This window comes from Trichomycterus rosablanca, chromosome 9, assembly GCF_030014385.1.
Source record: "Trichomycterus rosablanca isolate fTriRos1 chromosome 9, fTriRos1.hap1, whole genome shotgun sequence".
Classification (NCBI taxonomy): domain Eukaryota; kingdom Metazoa; phylum Chordata; class Actinopteri; order Siluriformes; family Trichomycteridae; genus Trichomycterus; species Trichomycterus rosablanca.
The window spans coordinates 19560425-19584178 of NC_085996.1; the positions used below are offsets into that span (position 1 = coordinate 19560425).

Here is a 23754-nt window from a genome sequence, read left to right on the forward strand (position 1 = left end):
CCCCCACCCCCCAAACTGCTTAAATTCTTAGAATCACTTGCAGTTAAAAACGCCATATAAGCTAGACCCTAGTCACACAAACACTCTTAACCACCATAGGCACATGAAAAAATTGACCCACCACCTTGCCGTTTAAATAGTCTATTAGCTAGCCATGATAATAACTATTGCGGCTGACAAGGCATTAAGAATAATACAAACAAATGGTCGGTGGTCAAACAGCCTAGCCATTGGAAGGTACATTAGGTAGCAGTGTGCTCTCAGTGCCATTTCCAAGCCCAGATAAGGAGGGTTGCGCCAGGAATTAACATATTCATCTCATCATTCTCAGTGGGTAGCAATGTGGCCTCACAGCAAGAAGGTCCTGGGTGTGATTCCTAGATAGAGCAGTTCGGGTCCTTTCTGTGTGGAGTTTGCATGTTCTCCCCGTGTCTGCGTGGGTTTCCTCTTGGAGCTCCGGTTTCCTCCCACAGTCCAAAGACATGCAAGTGAGGTGAATTGGAGATACAAAATTGTCCATGACTGTATGTGACGTTAAAAACGTGAATGTAAGCAAAAGTGTGTAAAACATGACAATTAAAATCCTAATAAACACTATGAGGCTCTGAAGACCAAAAAAACATTACCATTAAGATTTACTGGTCTAAATGATCTTATACATCAAATTATTCTGTAGGTTTATGAGCAGTCATGCTTGCATCTTGTGTGTATGTTGTTTGTGCTCATACAATTCCTTCTGCTCTATTTCTCAGGCAGTTGCAGGAGCTTCAGTGTCAGAAGGAACTTGAGCGCGAGAGGCTGGAAAGAGAGCGCCAGGAGCGAGAGCGGTTAGAGCGTGAACGTCTGGAACGTGAGCGGCTTGAACGCGAGAGGTTGGAGAGGGAGATGATGGAACGGGAGCGCATGGAACGGAAGCAGCAGGAGCGCGAGCGCCTGGAGAGAGAACGGGCAGAGCAAGAGCGACTAGAGCGGCTGGAGCGCGAACAGCAGGAGAAAGAGCAGCTGGAAAACCAACGAGCAGAAGCAGAGCTGCTAGAGCATAAGCGTGTTGAAAGGGAAAGGCAAGAGAGGGAACAGCTGGACAGAGAGCAGCTGGACTGGGAGAGGGGAAGGCGCGTCTCTAACGCTGGTGAGAATCTTAACTTTTCTTTAATCATATATTTGTGTTCATTCTCCTCCTGCTAATTGAAATTGTAATTGCAGGGAGAGATTAGTAGAAAGGCTAAGACATTTGTAGGATGTGTTTTCCTGTAAAGCTTGTAGTGACTCACATGCATTTGATTTTCAGCTTTATGATGTGGTTCAAACTGCACTTGAGATGAACAGGGGTGGGAAGTTTAATCCACTAACACAGTGTATTTTGGGGACAGTCCTCATGTATGCATGGATTTTTGACTTGAGAGTGCTTTTTGGGAATGTGTTGTTACATGTGCAACTACATGTGATGTATATGCTATAGAAAATAACTATATATAGTTATATATATTCATAATCTAAGCTAAATGTTTATTTCTGAGATTATTCACATCTGAGTAAGTACATGAGTAATGTGTTTACATTGGTTTATTTACCCAAAAAGTAAAAAGTTGCTGTAAGCTGCTTTCCAAGCTACTTGTTAACATACTGATCAGGTATTGAACAGTAAGATGTTTGGCACATGTGCAAATCTTCTCTGTGGATTTAATGGTAATGACAAGTGTTCACAGGTATCCCAAATTTAAACTTATTTATTAATAATTTGATAATACAATTTTAGTAAACATCCAATTAACCAAATTTCATTAATAACTGAGTTTAATTAGAACTGACATTTTAAAGTTTGATTACTGTCTGCCCTGTTGTATCTAAACTTTACTTAAATATTAAAATAAATTCTGGGCAAGATAAGTGGAAAACATGGTATGTGGTTAATGACTTTGCAATGCTTTCAAGACATTAATACATTTCAGTCTAATCCATTATCTCCAAAAGGACAGAATTTGGAACACTAGTGAATTCTCTCTCTAAAGTGGCCTAGGAGTGCATTAAAGACTCTTTTAGAAACTCACAAAAAATCATAAGACACCTAAGAAACACCTAAGAAACTGCAGACTTTGCTCACTTTGGGTAAAGTAACATTCATGCATCCACCATTAGGAAAAAAAACTGAACAAATTAATATCCATGAGAGAGTTGCAAGGCAAAGACCACTGTTAACTGAGAAGAAAACATATATAGATATACAGTAGATATAGATATATACAGTGGGGGAAATAAGTATTTGATCCCCTGCTGATTTTGTAAGTTTACCCCCTTACAAAGACTTGAACAGTCTATAATTTTTATGGAAGGTTTATTTTAACAGAGACAGAATATCAACAAAAAAGCAAGAATTCTGACCCCCACAGACCGGTTATGTGCCCATGAGGCACACAAATTAGTCCTGTCCCTGTATAAAAGACTCCTGTCACAGAATCAGTTTCTTTCGTTCAAATCTCTCGACCACCATGGGCAAGACCAAAGAGCTATCAAAGGACGTCAGGGACAAGATTGTAGACCTGCACAAGGCTGGAATGGGCTACAAGACCATCAGCAAGAAGCTTGTTGAGAAAGAGACCACTGTTGGTGCGAGCATTCGAAAATGGAAGAAATACAAGATCACAGTCAATCACCCTCACTCTGGAGCTCCATGCAAAATCTCACCTGGTGGGGTAAGAATGATTCTGAGAAAGGCGAGGTCAGTCCAGAATTACACGAGAGGAGCTTGTCAATGATCTCAAGGGAGCTGGGAGCAGAGAAATGCTGGATATGACCCCAAGAACACCATCCCCACCGGGCATTTATCTGCCTCCAAACACGGCGAGTGGAGTTGATGCCAAAGAGCTCAATTTTGGTCTCATCTGACCATATCACATTCTCCCAAGCTTTCTCTGAATCATTCAGGTGTTCATTGGCAAACTTCAGACGGGCCTGTACATGAGCCTTCTTGAGCAGAGGGACTTTGCGGGCACTGCAGGATCTCAATCCATTACGGCGAAGTGTGTTACCAATGGTTTTCTTGGTGACTGTGCTCCCAGCTCCCTTGTGATCATTGACAAGCTCCTCCCGTGTAATTCTGGGCTGACCTCACCTTTCTCAGAATCATTCTTACCCCAGGTGAGATCTTGCATGGAGCTCCAGAGCGAGGGCGATTGACTGTGATCTTGTATTTCTTCCATTTTTGAATTATCGCACCAACAGTGGTCTCTTTTTCACCAAGCTTCTTGCTGATGGTCTTGTAGCCCATTCCAGCCTTGTGCAGGTCTACAATCTTGTCCCTGACGTCCTTTGATAGCTCTTTGGTCTTGCCCATGGTGGTCGAGAGATTTGAATGGAAGAAACTGATTCTGTGACAGGAGTCTTTTATACAGGGACAGGACTAATTTGTGTGCCTCATGGGCACATAACCGGTCTGTGGGGGTCAGAATTCTTGCTGGTTGGTAGGGGATCAAATACTTATTTCCCTTAATTAAATACAAATTCATTTATAACTTTTATTTAATGTTTTTTTTCTGGATTTTTTGTTGATATTCTGTCTCTCTCTGTTAAAATAAACCTTCCATAACAATTATAGACTGTTCAAGTCTTTGTAAGGGGGTAAACTTACAAAATCAGCAGGGGATCAAATACTTATTTTCCCCACTGTAACTGAGTTTAATTAGAACTGACAATTTAAGGTTTGATTACTGTCTGCCCTGTTGTATCTAAACTTTACTTAAATATTAAAATAAATTCTGGGCAAGATAAGTGGAAAACATGGTATGTGGTTAATGACTTTGCAATGCTTTCAAGACTAATACATTTAAGTCTAAATCCATTATCTCCAAAAGGACAAAACTTGGAACACTAGTGAATTCTCTCTCTAAAGTGGCCTAGAAGTGCATTAAAGACTCTTTTAGAAACTCACAAAAAATCCAGATAAACACCTAAGAAACTGCAGACTTTGCTCACTTTGGGTAACGTAACATTCATGCATCCACCATTAGGAAAAAAAACTGAACAAATTAATATCCATGAGAGAGTTGCAAGGCAAAGACCACTGTTAACTGAGAAGAAAACACACACATATATATATATATATGTGTGTGTGTGTGTGTGTGTATGTACAGTGCCATCAGAAAGTATTCACACCCCTTCACTTTTTCCACATTTTGTTACGTTACAGACATATTCGGAATCCGATTTGAGTATAGTTTTCTTTTAAAAAATTTACATGAAATAGGCCATAATGACAAAGTGAAAACATGTTTTCAGACATTTTTGTAAATCTTTTAAAAACGTAAACATTTAAACATAGTACATAAGTATTCACACCCTTTGCTATGACGCTCAAAATTGAGCTCAGGTGCATCCAGTTTACACTGATCATCCTTGAGATGCTTCTACAACTTGATTGGAGACTATCTGTGGTAAATTCAGTTGATTGAACATAATTTGGAATGGCACACACTTGTCTATAAAAGGTCTCACAGTTGACAGTGCATATAGAAACCAAGCAATGAAGTCAAAGGAATTGTCTTTAGACCTCCGAGACCAGATTATGTGAAGGCACAAATCTGGGGAAGGATACAAAACAATTTTGGCAGCATTGAAGGTCCCTAAAAGCACTGTGGTCTCCATTATTCGGAAATAGAAGATCTGGCCGCCCGACCAAACTGAGTAATCGGGGAAGAAGGGCCTTGGTCAGAGAGGTGACCAAGAACCCAATGGTCACTAAGGCAGAGCTCCAGTGTTCCCTTGTGGAGATAGGACAACCATCCAGTAGGTCAACCATTGCTAACACACTCCACCAATCAGGCCTTTATGGTAGAGTGGCCAGATGGAAGCCACTCCTCACTAAAAGGCACATGGCAACCCGCTTGGAGTTTGCCAAAAAGCACCTTAAGGAATCTCAGACCAGAGGAATAAAAATGTTCTGGTCTGATGAAACCAAAATAGAACTTCATGTCTGGAGAAAAACAGGCACTGCTCATCGCCTGGCTAACACCATCCCTACTGTCAAGCATGGTGGTGGCAGCATCATGCTGTGGGGATGTTTTTCTGCGGCAGGAACTGGGCGACTAGTCCGCATAGAGGGTAAGATGACAGCAGCCAGATATAGAGAGATTCTTCAAGAAAACCTGCTCCAGAGTGCTCTGGAACTCAAGACTAGGGCGACGATTCATCTTCCAACACAACAATGACCCAAAGCACACAGCCAAGATAACAAAGGAGTGGCTTCAGGAGCAGTCTGTGAATGTCCTTGAGTGGCCCAGCCAGAGCCCGGACTTGAATCCAATTGAACATCCCTGGAAAGACCTAAAAATGGCTGTCTACAGACACTGCCCATCCAACCTGACTGAGCTTGAGAGGATCTGCAGAGAAGAATGGGAGAAAATGCCCCAAAACAGGTGTGCCAAGCTTGTACAGACATACCCAAGACTTGAGGCTGTGATTGCTGCCAAAGGTGCTTCAACAAAATATTAAGCCATGGGTGTTAATACTTATGTACCTATTATGTTTAAATGTTTACATTGTTAATAAATTTACAAAAATGTCTGAAAACATGTTTTCACTTTGTCATTATGGGCTATTTCATGTAGATTTTTAACTATACTCAAATCGGTTTTGAAATATGTCTGTAACGTAACAAAATGTGGAAAAAGTGAAGGGGTGTGAATACTTTCTGATGGCACTGTACACGCACACACACACACATGTATGTATATATATATATATATATATATATTAGGGCTGTCGAAGTTAACGCAATAATAACGCATTAACGCGATCTCAATTTAACGTGATTTTAAAAAATAGTGCCGTTAACGCAAATTCTATACAGGAAAAATTTACCTATACAGGCAGTAAGTGCCATGTAGAATTACATCACGAAGACCCACATTGTTATGTTTTGTACTTAACCACGAAATACAAATGACACTAGTTATGTGGAGAACGTGTTGTCTTTATTGCTTAATCCACAACTTGGAGCATCACACTTAAACACAACACGCCGTTACCCGCTGCTCACCTGATACACATATCAGCTCAGTGACGTACAGTGGTAACGTGAATCACGCAAATGATATATATCACACGCATGATAATAATAAGCTTTTTTCTCTCTTAATTTTCCCTGACAAGTGAAAGACCAAAATATAGCAACCTTAACATTATGACGAAGAATTTCAAAGATATTCCTTTGCAATACTTTATCATTTCAAGAATATGATACAGACTGACCAACACTATTAAGCCAAATCAGCATTGAAAATTGACTTTACTTTTAATATCCTTCTACAATGCTGGTGCTTCTTAAAACTGAATATTTTCTTTTAAACAGAAGTGTTATTTAAATGCTATTAAATTGTTTTCCAACAAAATCCGCCCAATTTGGCGGATAACCGCCCAATCTGGCAACACTGGAACGCGTTATTATTATCGCGTTAACTTCGACAGCCCTAATAAAAACTTATTCTGATATCCAGTTAGCAGTGTAGGGTTTATATAGCAGCAGGTAGAATAAGGTGAGAATAAGGTGCAAAAACAATGCAATATTGTGCAAAGATGCAAGTAATATAGTCACTAGTATGAGTTGTCAGAACCCAGGGAACAAGACTGTGTTGATTGTGATTGAGTTTTTGTGTATGTTAGTGTATGTACAGCCATAACATTAAAACCACCTCCTTTTTAAAAAAAAACAAACAAATGCGATTAATCGCAATTAACTATATGAAATTCTGAGATTAATCACGATTAAAATTTTTAATCGTTTGACAGCCCTAATATATATATATATATATATATACATACACCGATCAGCCATAACATTAAAACCACCTCCTTGTTTCTACACTCACTGTCCATTTTATCAGCTCCACTTACCATATAGAAGCACTTTGTAGTTCTACAATTGCTGACTGTAGTCCATCTGTTTTTCTACATATCTTGTTAGCCTGCTTTCACCCTGTTCTTAAATGGTCAGGACCACCACAGAGCAGGTATTATTTAGGTGGTGGATCATTCTCAGTACTGCAGTGACACTGACATGGTGGTGGTGTGTTAGTGTGTGTTGTGCTGGTATGAGTGGATCAGACACAGCAACGCTGCTGGAGGTTTTAAATACTGTGTCCACTCACTGTCCACTCTATTAGACACTCCTACCTAGTTGGTTCACCTTGTAGAAGTCAGAGACGATCGCTCATCTATTGCTGCTGTTTGAGTTGGTCATCTTCTAGACCTTCATCAGTAATCACAGGACACTGCCCACGGGGTGCTGTTGGTGAATATTTTTGGTTGGTGGACTATTCTCAGTCCAGCAGTGACAGTGAGGTGTTTAAAAACTCCATCAGCGATGCTGTGTCTTATTCACTCATACCAGCACAACACACACTAACACACCACAACTATTTCAATGTCACTGCAGTGCTGAGAATGATCCACCACCCAAATAATATCTACTCTGTAGTGGTCCTGTGGGGGTCCTGACCATTGAAGGACAGGGTAAAAGCAGGCTAAAAAAGTATGTAGAGAAACAGATGGACTACAGTCAGTAATTGTAAAACTACAAAGTGCTGTTATATGGTAAGTGGAGCTGATAAAATGGACAGTGTAGAAACAAAAAAGGTGGTCATAATGTTATGCCGGATCAGTATATCCATGTATAATTGTACATCTGAAATCTAAATGTTTCTGTACACAGCCAGTAATGCAGCAATCCCATCATGAGCTTATGTTATGATGTCATTTTGTTTCCAATTCTTAAAATTTCATCAATTCGATATTAGTTCTAGTCTGATGTGAAGTAAAATGATCTGGTATATGCTTCCTGTGTGTGCTCAAGTACATGAAGGGTGATGGTGCATATATTGTGTAAATTGATGGAGGAACAGGAGCACGATGAAGGCTGTGGAAGCAGCATGTAAGGATCACTGAAGCAGAAACACATGGGGCAGCATATGGCATGATGAGCAGTGCCACACACACACATACACTATAGCCTTGTGTCAGTATATTAGCTGTCAGTATATGAATGTGTTTCTGACTGAAGGGGATTGCAATACGGTGAGCTTGCGCTTTTATTTTAAATGTCTAGATACAAATGTTCATATAAACATATTTTCAATTGATTGATTTGCTTACCACTTCTATTAGAGGTAATGAGGTTCAGAAATAAACTGGTTTGTGCTTTTTTAATATTGTATTGTAGAGTTTTATAGGATGCTTATTTCTGTCTGGTTTGTAGATCATTTACATTGGAATTGTCATGGTTTTGCTAATTAGGTAGGTCGAATGCAAAGAATAGTTAACTGACACAATTGACAGTCTTGGATTTATTTTGTGGACATAGGGTGATGCACACTATGCAGTCAGTCACAATGATGAAGCAATAAGCAGCCTATCAAATGATCAAATCCAACAACTAAAACTATGAGAAGTGTTCCTGGGTGTGTATAATATGTCAGTACATAACAGTTGGGTAAATGATCCATATCTATATCTGCTGTAAACTGTAACTGCACATGGAAGAGATGCGAGTCGCTGCCTCAGCCATTAAACTGTATGGCTGTGTCTCAAACAAAAATAGTATACAAAATAGTATGTACCGATTGTGTACCACCACATGTTATTTTGTTCACAGGATGCAGTTTGAGATGCAACAGGAAATACAATGTGTTAACACTGTATGAATTACCATGGACGTCAGCTGGCACAAAAAATACCAGATTACCACACGAACTCAAAACAATAACCTAAGTAACAGTAACTCACCACTGAGTAAAAATAAAGCAAGCTTACCATTTAGTACATGGTTGGGAATTTGGACCATAGCAGCCTTGTTTTTTTGTCATTACCTAATGTGTGGTTGGTGACTAAAGGACGAAAACCTTTAACATCTCTCCAAAATGAGCTGCTGAAAGTTATCTGATGATGTCTGGCTTATTATTCATATAATAATAACAAGCACGTTTTAACCTGTTGCGTCTCAAACTGCATACTGTGTACAAAATAGCATGTGGTGGTAAACAGTCGTTATATACAAGGGTTCTTCAAAAAGTTTCCACACTTTTAAAAACATGACATCACTTTTCTACACAGTCGCCTTCCAATGTATCTTCCCCAGTGTCGTACCAACTGTTTTTTGGTTGAGCGCGTAGCCACTGATTCAGCCTGCTTTCACATCATCATCTCATGAAAATCTTCTTCCCCTTAAAGCTTCTTTAAGTGGCCCAAAAAGGTGGAAATCAGATGGCACTAAATCCGGACTATAAGCTCTCTCACAGTCTCTCAGCCACGACCAATTACTACTCCTCCCGCTCTCACCGTTTCCAACCAAAATACAGGGTGTCCCTAAAGTCCGGACACATGAAATATCACTAACTATAACTAACTATATGTTTACTAAAATACACACATATACATATTGCATCACAATTAGTGGAAAATAGGGCTGTCACATGGTTCAAATTTTTAAATTGATTAAGAAGTAATGCACATTTTTATTGCAAGAATTTACCAATAACATTTTTTATTAAATTATGATAAAATGATTAAATCTAAATTATCTTTAGAAAGAGTCTATAAAGAGTTGTTAACATCTATCCATCTTTCAGCCAGTTATTTAAAATGACAAGTCTGTTCACATTATCTGGCAAAAGTGAGGATCTTTTCTTGTTCATAACCCTGACACTGCTACTAAAACAGGCACTCGGGGTACTACAATCAACCATTTATAGATGCAACACGTATAACGTCATGTCGACCCACATCGTTAACAATGTTAAAGCGTCTACAGTCAATTGCGATCCATTTAACACCAGTGTTTGTAATGTTCCCACAACATGTACAGTCCATGCGCTTTCCATCCAAATTCCTCTGAAATAAAGTTGTCTGAGCTTATTTTGCCTGTAATGCGTATTCGTGTGTGCAGATGCCTGACGAGACAAAGGCGTGCTTTGATCAAAGATGATATTAAAGCGTAAATAAATAACTGTAATTTTGTCTAGTGGTGATTTCTTACGCTTTTTTAAAAAAAACAAAAATTATTATTCGAAAAACCCCTACATTTCCTTCATGTAGCAGCAGCAGCTAGTCATTTGTAACTCATTTGCTAGTCATTTGTAACTTCGCAAACTGGAAAAAGAGCCGTGTTTTCACTATACAGTATATACACAATGTGACCAAATGATAGACAAGATAAAAAAAAAGACATATATAATACCCAGTTCCTGCCATTAAATGACACACATGTTTAACATGGCGTCAAAATCCCAAATAAAATAAACACAATGTTGCTGTGTTAAAGCAGCGCAAGCTACCACAAAGATGTATGTTTAAAGTGGCACAAACATAGCCCAATAAAAATGGTTTGATTAAAAATTTAATCTCGATTAATCGTGATTAAAATTTTAACACGTTAATTAACACGATTAACGACAGCCCTAGTGGAAACACATTGAAAATGTTATTGATTAATATTCTAATGAAATATTGAAAAATGTGCAGACTTTGGGGATACCCTGTATAAAAGTGTGGAAACTTTTTGAAGATTGCTTGTACTATTTTGTATAGAAAATATGGTTTGGGACACAGCAGATAATTGTAGTTTAGTATGTTGCTGTATGCTTTCTAACACAGTTTCAGTTAGCATCACTTTTACACGTTTGTTAGCTGGCTAATAAATTTCAAATTGAATTTCTTCCCTCCGAAGTCACTTTTCTTCTGACATGTAACTCGTGCAATGTTAGCTCCACAAATTCTAATCTAGACCCTGCACTGCTCTCTTTTAGTACTGGCATTTGAAAATACTGAATAAAAGATTATTCACCATAAATTTCACAAAATGTTGATGATCTAACTGAATGTACTAATTGTAGTTTGTCCCATGTTCTAGTCAGAATTTAAAACAACATAGAGATGTAGGTCTGTGCTGGTTTTCCTGCTTCATTTGCCCCCTTTTCTCTCTTCTTTCTTTTTTCTTCCCTTTCTCTTCCCTTTCTCTTTCTGTCTCGTCTCTTTCCCTCTGCACGGCTTCCCTTCCTGGTGTGTTCAGCCTTTGAAAGCACCCTCCACACCCCTCCACCTCCAGACTGCACCAAGAGCTCTGCTTCCTCCTCACCTGTCTCACCTTCCACTCCCAACTACCCTCCACCTACCTCATCACCCTCGGGAGTCATGCCACCGACCCCTCCCCTGCGCCACTCTGCTTCTCGCTTTGCCACCTCCAAAGGCTCTGCCTTTCACCCCGTTCTGCCCCATTATGCCACTGTACCGCGGCGCCAGCCGGCTCAGCCCACACCCATAACCCAGCCTCCTGTTTCGACTTCAACTCCACCTTATAAATCTGTGGTCTGCCAGTCTAACAGTTTCACCCCCTTACCTCCCTCACCTCCTGTCATGATTAGCAGTCCTCCTGGCAAAGCCACCGGCCCACGACCGGTCATCGCTGTCCCAGCCACAAGCCCTCTTTTTTCACACTCATCTACAGCATCCAATGGGCCACCTGCACCTACCCAGTATCATGCTTCTTCACCAGTTTCGGGTCAACCCCTCCCTTCACCCCCAACTCCTCCCCCACCCCCTCCTTTCTTGCCCCCATTCAGCACTCCCACATCATTCCATGTGTCCTGTCCCTTACCCCAGCCTCCTGTTGTCCCTTCTCCTTCTACAGCCTACCCCGCCAATGCTGAACGCTCTGTAAACTCGGTGCTGGGAGACTCTTCTGCTCCAGAGCCGGGTAAGGCCTCTTCTCTCTGTCTCTCTGCCTCCACTAACCCACTAAAACGGGAAGAGGGTTACAGTGAGGGGCAGGGCCTCAGCAAGAGGCTCTCAGTGCATTCGCCGTGGCTGTTATTTGGTGCATTTGCTCAACATGAATTATCTTTAAGCCTTAGGGTAGCTCAATTGCAGGTGTTGAGTCTTGCTGTTCCAACAGGGTCTGAGAGAACATCAGGTCGACCTGATGCTCTTGATCATCCAGTTACTGGATGCTTATTGTGTGGTTTGGCATAGCATGAACGCGTGTCTCTTTAATGTAGATTTTGGTTAGTCTCTCAAACCATCCTTTATTGTTTGTTAACTTTTTTATTTAGTGTGGTAAGCATTTTCACATTTCTTTAGTTTTGTCTCGTTCATCCAAATCCAAACACGTCATCTATGTTTTGAGTTTTTATTTCACCACACTCAGCTGCATATTATCAGTCCTTTACATTTTCTGATGTCATTTATCTCAGTTTGAGTTGGGTCTTCAAATATCTGCCTTTTTCATTGTTTCTTTTTTGCAGTAAATTAGCACAAACGTGTGTGTTTGTCTTTGTATAAAATACAACATTTAAATAGTTTCCAATAGATCTTGCATTCTGTCTTTTGCTGGAACATTACTGTTGCAATGCCACAACAAGATACTTTCAGTGAGGCTTAAAAATGTAATAATTCTATATTTAAAGACAATATATCAATTTAAGCTTCATTTATCCTACTAATATTTATCGCCATGTTGCTTGCATGTGTAGTAATTTTAATGTAAAGCACATTAACGATAGCATACATGGTGTTAAAGCTTTATAAATAAATGATTCCTACAATATAAACCTTCCTACAATATAATTGTCTTCTGGGCCAAGAAACTGCCAGCAAAAGAACGAATGATAAACTAAATGGGAGTAACATATGGTATTAAATGTCACATCACTAAAAAGTGCAATTCTGTCATGCAGCCTACATAAAGCTGATTATTCTGTTTATGCATTTTCCTCTTTTCCCTCAATCTAGTTGTATTCCATTGCCCAGTTGTATCTCTTCTACTGCTGCAGACCCCTACCCTGACCAAATGAGGGCCATACCTAACACACACCCCATCTGCACACATGTTTTTAGTAATAAATGGCTTCTTTTAACCTGCACAAGGCATGTTTTCACAGGGATCAGTATCACATACATAGTCACACACTGCTTCCCATTATTCACCATCACTGTTCAAGTGTCATCGCCCAGCCAGCAGAGGCTGCAATTGCAGCAGCATTTATAAATCCCTTTGGTCCGCCCACCCTAAGACATAGCCAATCATGACTGTTAGGTTAGGTGCCATCTGAGCCCCCTAATGTCTATTTATTTTACACTAAATATATATCTTTATCACCCAAGTCAAGGTCTTGTTGATCACTGTATCCATATAAACATTTATTAAACTTCTTCTATATTTGGTGTGACTTTTGGTGAAAATGATCATCTTGACAGGAATCAGTAAGAACTGAGGATAACCAATTAGATTTTAGACAGGCACAAAACTGATTAGCTTATGAACTTTGCTAATAAAGCTCTAGTAAAGTCTTTTTTTTCCATGTTTTGTTTAAGAGTAATAAATAGGGATGTAATGATACCCTACCCACACTACCCACCCTACCCACGATGCAATGCGATTCACGATACTGGGTTCACGATAAGATTTTTTTCCCTATTTTTTTTTTTTTTTTTTTTTTTTTTTTTTTTTTTTTTGGTAACTGAAATTGAAGACCAATTATGACAGTTTCCTTTTATTATTTCTCTTAAAAAATATAATACTGTATTTGTAATTATCTTTGATTTATCTAAATAATGAATGCCCTTTTATTTTCTAATCGGTTATTAACTGTGTTGTGGTGAATCGTTACATCCCTAGTAATAAATAAGAAATTTGATTTTACTGCAAAATTCATTGGTTTCAATAAAATTTCTGTAAATAATATAGATAGTGGAATAAAACTTATTTCTTAAACTAAATAAAGCTCTTGTGTCCAGTATAGAAATGTAATATACATAACAATTATTATTTTAATTAAAGTGCTAAAATGCTGCTAATGTATTATTTTATTTTATTTTTTAATTAATAAAAGTCGCACTCCTCTTACTCTTTTTTTCCCTAAAGTACAGGACAGGATTGCTTCTGTGTTGATATTCAGCCAATAGTATCAGTGTTAAAGTGTTCATTGTGTTCTTCCTTCATCATCATGCCGTAATGTCATCTGTCGATGAATGTCAGTGTTGGACACTATCATGCTTTTCAGTTGATAAAGCTGCAATTATGATGTCAAAGACACGTATGTAGTTCTATTAGAAATGTGCTTATACAGGTATAATAATGTTTTTATTCATTTATACTTTTGATATTAAACATATTCTTGTATTAAACAGAATCTCTTATTTAAATATTGTTATAAGGGTCATACATGTCATGGTAGTCTAGGGATTTTAATGATTTTTGAAACACACTCACACTTAAAGTTTATTGAGGGTTTTTTGTTGGATCAGAAATACATAAACAGCAAGTTTAATGATTTTGTGGTTTAGAAAGTTCTAGTCTTTTATTTAACTTTTTATTTAACTAATTCCTACCACTTACTGTGGTAAAGTTAGTTATTGCTGAAGACTACCATGACATAAATGTCCCTAGTACAACCCCAAATTTGAAAAAAAGTAACTTTATGTAAAATGCGAATGAAAAATCCTGCAGTGTTTTTTACTTTCACATTGACTTTTATTTCATTGCAAACTGTATGACCCCAATATATGTCATGTTTTGTAAGTAAGTAAAATTTATTTATAAAGCACATTTAAAATGACAGTCAACCAAAGTGCTGTACAATACAAACATAAAATACCGAAAGTATTTTATATATTTTATATATATTGTGCCTTATTTAATTTGTTAAGATACATCCATTCCTGCATTTCAGGCCTGCAACACATTCAAAAAAAAGTTGGGACAGTACAGCATTTATCACTTTCTTTCCTTTTTTTTTTAATTGCATTCCAATTTTTAACAATTGCGTTATGCTTCCTCTCTATTGGTGCTAACCCCCGCCCCTGATTAAGGAGAGCGAACTGACACACGTCCCCTCCGACATGTGTGTAGTAGCCGACTGCATCAGCCGAGTTCATATGCAAATCAGCCATGTGCACGAAGAGTCACACCCTGATCAGCATTATTCCTCTACTCTGTGCAGACGCCATCAACCAGCCAGCAGAGGTCATAATTGCATCAGTTATGACGTCCTTATCGGGATCCCTAACCTTGTATGAACAACAGCCAAACGTTGTTCATATAGCCGCCCAGCCCAGCTGGATGGCATAGCTGAGATTCGATACGATGTATTCGAAATCCCAGCACTGGTGTGCTAGCGTATTTTACCACTGTGCCACCTGAGCAGCCGCCATTTCTTACAACACTTAAAATGACGTTTTGGCACTGAGAAAACCAAGTGATTATATATTTCAGGATTTATTTTGTCCTATGGTTCCTGCAAACACGTCTTAAGATGTGCGACAGTACCAGTCCAGTACCTGTACCCTCTTCTTCCACAGCCATGCCTTTGTAATGTGTGCAGCATGTGACAGACCCTGCCTTTTGGACTGATAACAGTCTGGATGGTTCTAATAGTTTTTGTTTTAGAGCTCACATCATTTTTTTAAATAACTGGAATACTGATTTGTCTGACCACAAGATGGGGAGACCCTCTGCCCATCTTTTCTCCTCAAAGACTCAGTCTGTTCTGGACACCAAATCATCACCTGTTGGCATCACCATCACCGTCATTACTAGCTCCAGATTTCCTTGAAATATGTTGCAGGACAGAAATGCCGGAATGGATGTATATTAACAAATGAAATGAAATCCAGACAAAACATGGAATATTTTGAGTTCATACTGTCTGCAAGTAATGTTAGAAACACTGCAGATTTTTTTATTTGCATTTTTTATACATTCCCAGCTTTTCTGTTTTTGTGTTGTATATGCAAACCATTGACCATAACTGTCCAACTTAATGCAGGCTTATCATGTAGGGGGCATACACAAGCTTAGTTTGTCATAAGATGAACCCAAGCCATTCCAGTTAATGATATGCTTATTGCATGAAAATTTTTTAATGCCCCCTGAAGTTTTATTTTCTTTTTTAATTAATGAAGTACATTATTAGATTGCTCTATCTTGGAGTATGCATGACTGCCTATTGTAATGTTTTATATGCCCTAAAACAGCCACATTGATGTAGACAGGGTATGTGTATTAGCACACTAGTTTAATGTGATTTAGATCAAAGAAAACAATAACACATAGAGTATAAGTAAGTACAAGAGGACCAAGGTAACAGAGTAAGTTGGCTTACTGAATCTGTTTCTGTAGCGAGAAACCAGGTGTGGAAAGACTGACACACCAGGCTGACTTTTAGCCATCAGTAGCAGTTCAGGTTCAGTGATCAACTATTGCTTCAGTTGGCACTAGGCTGCCCTTGTCAGCATCAGTTGAGAATATTAAATGGGCACAGGCTGCTGGCAGAAAAGAGAGCCTTCGAATTGGCTGTTCAGCACATTAGGTAATCCCAAAAAAAGTACCTTTATTTGGCTCATTATCTCATGTCTTCACATCTTTTGCTTATCGGCTGTAGCCATCTATGCTTTTGCAGACCATTTAAACAGATTAAATTTGTCAGTAGGGGTAATAATCACCTGGTGACATGTGACATTATCTTGGTGTCACAGCTGAAATAAGTGCTGACACACTTTCTTTTTCCTTCCACAGAATCAGTTCAGGCAGTTCCTACTCCGCCTCCTCCACCTCCTCTTCCACCTGGCTCTGCTGTGACTCCCACCACTTCTGGAACTCCTGTTACTCCTGTTACTGCTGCCCCACCTCCCCCTCCTCCTCTTCCACCCTCACTTACTCCTACAGGCCCACCTCCTCCTCCTGGACCACCACCACCTCCCTCTGGCCAGGTCCCGCCTCCAGCTCCTGCTCCTCCTCCGCCCCCAGCCCCACCTCTGCCCTCTGGATTCTTCACTCCTTCGCCTACTAGTGATGAGAACAAGGCTCTGTCTGGCCTGGCAGCTGCCCTCGCTGGTGCCAAACTGCGGAAAGTGGCAAGGGTAATGTGAATGAATTGCATGACTTTATAATGTTCTTTATGGGTATAAGAAATCAATCCATTTGGGGCTGTATTTCAATCACATGCATTGCAGTAAGCATCTAAGGCAGCAATAGAGTTCCAATGAATGAAAGTACTAAATAGGCATATTACTATTGTACTGAAAGGTCATGTCATGGAGACATAAGAAGATAAAACAGCAAAGAATGGAGGTGGTTTAATGCAGAGTACCTGTCCAGGGGGGTGCGACATTACGAGATTTTTTTCACTTTTAAAAATAAAGCAATTTATTTTCACCTTCAGGAGACGTATTTGATTAGTCTCGCTGACCATGCACACACACGCGTTTAATGTTATCCAGTTCAGAAAAAAGGACTGTTGGCTAGCAAAACTAAAAAATAGGGCTGACCGTGAAGATAAATCTGTGACAAAAGCAATGATCGCTGTTATAGGACGTGTGTGTGTGTGTGTGTGTGTGTGTGTGTGTGTGTGTGTGTGTGTGTGTGTGTGTGTCTTTAAGAGAGATGTATGGTGGGAGATGCTCTGTTCACAATAAGTTCACTTTAAGTGATTCAGGAGTCGATTCGCGAAGCTTGTGCATGTTGAGTTTCTCTCACTGTTACTGTTACTATTATTAATGAATTAATGAATGGTTTGGGGAGGGGGGGGGGGCGCAAGATCAAGGTCTTTACACGAAGGGGGGCACATGTCCAAAAAGGTTGAAAACCCCTGATTTAGCACAATAGCAAAGAAGAACTCACTGTAGCTGTCTTGTTCAAGAAAGAATTTGATCTTTCTTGATTCTGTGTGGCTCGGTATGCATAGTGTACAACAAATCAGCCTTTTTAACACAGCACTGAGACATCAACAGTGATGCTTGCACTGGCTGATTGACTAAAGCAGAAATCTGGTTGTATTTGTATTCTTATTACTGTATCTTAGCCAGGCCTATATCATCCACTGGCTAGCTATTGACTTTCATAATGGGCAGCCAAAAAACTACTTCTAGGAAAGCACTAACTACTCCAAATGGCAACCTGCAGTGAAGCACTGCAGTAAGCATAATACACCATGACTTGATTAAGAACCAAAATCATACAACAAAACAGCTGACAAATTTGTCTGAACAGTTTTAAAAGAGAATGATTTTTACAGCAGCATGTTTAATTTTGTGATTAAACTATTATGCAAACTCAGTTCTTACAAAATAAAGCCACACTGCAGCTTTAGCCAAGCACCCAGTGACTCCCTACAACAGGATCTTTACCAGTCCAAAGGTCAGATGATCCAGACACAAGGTTTAGTTTGTACACTAGCCAGTTCTGTATACTCACTCTTTGTGTTTTTTCTTGCCACAGACTGATGAGCCCTCTACTGCGAATGCTGGAAGTGTGGTGGCTCCCAGTGCTACCAAGCCGGAGGCAGCCAGAGGGAATGGCCCACTGCCTGGAGGAGGAGGACTCATGGAGGAGATGAGCGCCCTGCTGGCCAGGAGGTACCACAAGTGTTTCTATCCCACAGTGCCATTTCAAGCATTGGTGTAATAACTGTATTAATAGGCCAAATGACAGGTCACATAGACCTTGTGATTACATTGACTAAGGTGAAAACCAAGTGATGAAGCTTTGTTGTGACATGTTTATGTGGTCTGTGGTTTAATCAAGCCAGTAAGTGGCCCCTTTAAGTGTATTTAGGTTGTTAAAATTATACAATGCCTAGCTTATTTTACCTTATCTTGGAGAGGCACATGCTCCTCCACACTATCATTGATAAGTAGTTGTCATGTGATTTGGGGGGAGTACTGGTGGGAAATTGAAGGAGAAAATGGGTTTGAAAACAGTCCTTAAAAATGACAAATGTCTTACTAATAGGTATTTGCTATTTGCAGTGCTACACACAACAGCAAATTAAAATGATTTTTAAATAATTGGGACCATCTAGCAGAATGGGTTCTGTTGTAATCTGGAAATAATCAAAATAATTCCACTCTTTTATGCTGTTAATACAATCTACTTCTTGACCATCTTATCAGCTTGTGAATAGGAAATCCTGGACAATAGTAGTTTAGGAGGTGTGATAGGTTTTAATACAGAAGTAGATTTGTGTACAACTGTTTGTATCAAAGACAGTGTTTAATTGCATAATTAATGTTTCCCCCAATGCAGAAGACGAATTGCAGAGAAAGGATCATCACCAGAGCCTGAACAGAAAACTGTAAGTCCAAAACATGACTGTACTACTTCTGTCTGTATTTGATACTTAACTAGGCACAAGGAATTTTACTTTGCTATGACTGCTACTAGAATATCTCTTACAAATATTTAACCTTTGGAGACCTCCCGTTTGGTCCAACAGGAGGAAATTGAGGCAACCATTACTCCAAAAGTATCAGCCTGTAGCACACCAGGTAAGAGTTGCTTAGCTTATTAAGTGTTTCATAAATGTGTGTGTGCGTTTTATTGCAAGTTACAAAAGAAAAAAACTTTATTATTAATAATAATAATAATAATAATTAAAGCCAATACAATAGTCTTTGTATTGGCAATTGACTTAATTTAGATTGTGTTTTTCCTGCAGACATGCCCAGAAAACCTTGGGAAAGGACAAGCACCATGAATGGTAGCAAATCACCAGTAATCGGAAGGTATTTATTTACATACACTAAACCATCCACATGTTCCGTTTCTGGCAATGCACCACTGAGAGGATTTCAATGCACTTTAGAAATTGAGTGCACAAACCACAGCAAGTCATATGTTTTTGTTTCAAACACTGATTGCATCTGCTTTGTTTTATTTGCTTTTGAAAGGTAGCATGGCAGAAGAACGCGTGGGGTGGGGTGGGGTTGGGTTGGGGTTGTTGTATGTCCTCTGGAGACTTAAACAGTAAATCAGGCTTGTATTTATCCATACACATTATCTTTCTGCTCATATGATAGTCGAGTCTTGGAACGTCAGTTTTAGCATATAGGGGTATTTTTTTCTTTTCCACACATTTGCCCACATTAGAAATTGTGGCTTTCTGATCATCTACTTTGCTAAAGCATGCACCATTAAAGATAAGGGCACATTCTTACATTTATTTTTTATTTAAGTATTATAGTTTATTAAATATCAGTACAGGCCCAGTTCTTATGTAACGCTAAGAACTGGTCCCGGAACTTGTTGTTTAAAGCTTTCCATAAATTCTTTATACATCAGTGGTGAAACAGAAAAAAGTGGAGACAGATGGACATTTCCTTAGACTGAAATTCTGTCTCACCTCTTGATCACAACAACAATTTAAGTTTGGAACTCCTATATTATGATAGCTGTTAAAGAAAATCTTTTCCTAACTTCATTATTCAAACCTCAGACAGAATTAAAGAAAAATGTGCATCCATACTTAACTTACTTAACTACAGCTGTATCTGTACTATTACTTGATGCTTTAGTGTCTTTATTCTACTGCAAATAATAATCTTTGCTTGACTAATAATATTTAAAAATATGTAAACGTTTGACTTAAATTGTAAAAGACATACACTTCTCTTTGCAGTGTAGGAATCTCAGTCTTTTCTGAACTGTTCTTTTAATGATTTAAGTAAAAAAATAAACTTTGCCATTATAAAAAGTTTATAATGTTGTTTAATAAAAAAAAATAATAATAACATTATCGTATACATTGATAAGCCATAACATTAAAACCACCTCATTGTTTCTACACTCACTGTCCATTTTATCAGCTCCACTTACCATATTATTTGGGTGGTGGATCATACTCAGCACTGCAGTGACACTGACATGGTGGTGGTGTGTTAGTGTGTGTTGTGCTGGTATGAGTGGATGACACAGTAGTGCTGCTGGAGTTTTTAAATAACGTGTCCACTCACTGTCCACTCTATTAGACACTCCTACCTAGTTGGTCCACCTCGTAGATGCAAAGTCAGAGACGATCACTCATCTATTGCTGCTGTTTGAGTTGGTCATCTTGTAGACCTTCATCAGTGGTCACAGGATGCTGGTGGCTGGATGTTTTTGGTTGGTGGACTATTCTCAGTCCAGCAGTGACAGTGAGGTGTTTAAAAACTGCAGGAGAATTGCTGTGTCTGATCCACTCATACCAGCACAACACACACTAACACACCACCACCATGTCAGTGTCACTGCAGTTCTGAGAATGATCTACCATCCAAATAATACCTACTCTGTGGTGGTCCTGGGAGAGTCCTGACCATTGAAGAACAGCATAAAAGGGGGCTAACAAAGCATGCAGAGAAACAGATGGACTACAAAGTGCTTCTATATGGTAAGTGGAGCTGATAAAATAGACTGAGTAAAAACAAGGAGGTGGTTGTGTTATGACTATACAGTAATACATCCTTAGGTAAAACATAAAATAACAAGATACAATAAGCAGACTCAAACATAATACCGATCATGCCATACAATGACACAGATGTGTTAAACATGACGTTAAAATCCAAACAGAAAAAAACATTAAATATCTCCACACTTTCACTTAAATACTTGTAAAGGACAAATTACTGCTTTTTTGTTTGTATTTGCATTTCACCCACTGTCCCAACATTGTTGGAATTCAGTTTGTGTAACTGACCTGACTATATTAACCCACATAAATAGGGCTAGTGTTACTCCACCCATTACAAAATACATGGTACAGTGGTCTTTTGCAAAGGCCTAGATACAAATAAATATCACACTGTCACCTTATACCAAGGGGATAACTTAATCCACAAACCACCCAAAACACAGGTTAGCCATGAATTAGAAATCGTTGATATATGGATACACTGTACACAGTTTAGCAAGCTCTAAAATGTCATGGGCTTATGGCTTGCCATGTGAAAGAAGCAGGTGCTTTTGCTAATTCACTAAATAGCAAAAAACTGACTTTGTGGACGGAGCTTCTTTTTTGACACAAGAAACTGGACTGGAAAATTCTGTCAGTTTAGAAGTTGGATCATTCTGTCTGTAGTGTTCTAGTAGGTACACTGTTTTTTTTTCTTACCCGCTAGTCTTTTTACTCTCACAGACGGGACGTACCATGGAGAAATCAGACAAGTATTGAAAAGTACCCTGATTCTTTAAACAGGTATAAGAGCCTGGCCAGTTTGGGAGTTCTTTGTTATATTTAGGCTTTGCAGTGTTGAGAGTGTTCTCTAGAGGTTGTGGGCTTGTGCTGAGTGTTTTTCCACATTTTGCTGACAATGTAATCACCACCCACCAATTAATATGATGAATACATGATGCACACTCAAATCAATTTAGATTTTAACTTTTCTAAAAGCGTTAAAAGCGTATGAAAGTATTAATATCATATTTAAAGTGTTTTATTATTTAGTATTATTGGTTTACATATTCTGTTGTTGGGTAGAATTCTTATATTGTTGAAAATTACACTTTACTTTACTTATCCCTGTTTTTCCACAAGCTCTTGTTGTCTATTCAATTATTCTAACGTTATAACAAACTGCGCTGCAACTAGTGGCAAATACTGCACATTATCAAAAACATGTAGTGTCTCTCCATGAAGAGTCACTGCCAACTCTTGCAGCATGTTTTAAAGATAAGGCCACAATGCTTGTACAAAGGGGCGTGTTTTTATTTCTCCTATTTAAAACTAAATGGGCTGTGTTTGAAATGTCATACTACATACTGCATTACAACATACCGCCGCAGTATGAACTGTTCGTGTCTCGAATAGTATCTCAGTATTCAGGATTTAAGGATAATCGTAACCATGCTCTAGTTTAATCCACTTGAATGCAGCAACAAACATCTAAAATACTGTTCTAGTTATTGTATTATTAAGGCAGAGAATTATGTTACATTAGTACAATTTATGTTGTTCATATTAGCTCATTTTCTTTCTTCTGTTTGCTCTGTATGCTCATGATGATGTCAGTTATATGTGTATGTAGACGGCCAAAGTGTCAATTCCACTGCTGGGGATTCGAACCCTGTATTCCAGTGGTAGTGGTAATTTACCACTGGGGCGGCACGGTGGCTAGATGGGTAGAACTGTTGCCTCACAGCAAGAAGGTCCTGGGTTTAATCCCCAGGTGGGGCGGTCCGGGTCCTTTCTGTGTGGAGTTTGCATGTCCTCCCCGTGCCCGTGTGGGTTTTTCTCTAGGTGCTGCGGTTTCCTACCACAGTCCAAAGACATGCATGTACAGTTAATTGGAGACACTAAATTGTCCATGACTGTGTTCGATATAACCTTGTGAACGGATGAACCTTGTGTAATGAGTAACTACCGTTTCTGTCATGAATGTAACCAAAGTGTAAAACCTGACGTTAAAATCCTAATAAACAAACAAACATCAAAACAAATAGGTTCCATGCATTAAGTAATATTATAATGGGATTACCTATAGTCAGTAATCAGATTACTTTTAATAGTAGATAGTAAAGATAATCGTTTGTTCTATATAGTTTTTCAAAAACATCAGTAGTAAAAAACAAGAAGAGTTCATATTAAAATATATCATATATTTACTGAATACTAGAGTATGCAGTTTACCTGACTGGATAATCAGGTAACTGATTATTGGTTTGCATGCTTACATGTTTAGTGTCAGCTCTTTGGTGATTACATTGTTGGCATTTTGTGTGGGTGTTGGGATGTATGCATGTCGTTGCTGTTTTCCCCGCAGTAGTGTAGTTTTGGAATGTTTTGTTCCTCTTAATACCTTAAATTTCCCAGTAAGGGGTGATCTCCAGTCTTATTTTTCATTTCATGCTTTATCGAGTTGACGTTGGTGCCACCCGGAAACACTGGGCTGAACATAGTAATACACCCTGGACAGGGTGCCAGTCTATCTTATTGCTTTTCAGTCCATCACACACTAGCT

The 23754-nt window shown here is 38.9% G+C and overlaps 1 protein-coding gene across 7 annotated transcripts in view; it reads left to right on the forward strand.

Moving 5' to 3' along the window:
* The window catches only part of enah (ENAH actin regulator), a 201998-nt gene that overhangs the window by 166501 nt on the left and 11743 nt on the right, over positions 1 to 23754 (forward strand). For 3 of the 7 annotated variants that reach the window (XM_063002040.1, XM_063002039.1, XM_063002037.1), the window contains exons 5-11: positions 753 to 1129; positions 11054 to 11737; positions 16556 to 16899; positions 18257 to 18393; positions 19064 to 19112; positions 19233 to 19305; positions 19476 to 19542. In XM_063002040.1, coding sequence (XP_062858110.1) covers positions 753 to 1129; positions 11054 to 11737; positions 16556 to 16899; positions 18257 to 18393; positions 19064 to 19112; positions 19233 to 19305; positions 19476 to 19542 — 1731 coding nt within the window. Of the gene's footprint in view, positions 1 to 752; positions 1130 to 11053; positions 11738 to 16555; positions 16900 to 18256; positions 18394 to 19063; positions 19113 to 19232; positions 19306 to 19475; positions 19543 to 21932; positions 21993 to 23754 lie in introns of all 7 variants that reach the window. The other 4 variants (XM_063002043.1, XM_063002038.1, XM_063002041.1 and 1 more) reach the window with 4 other exon arrangements.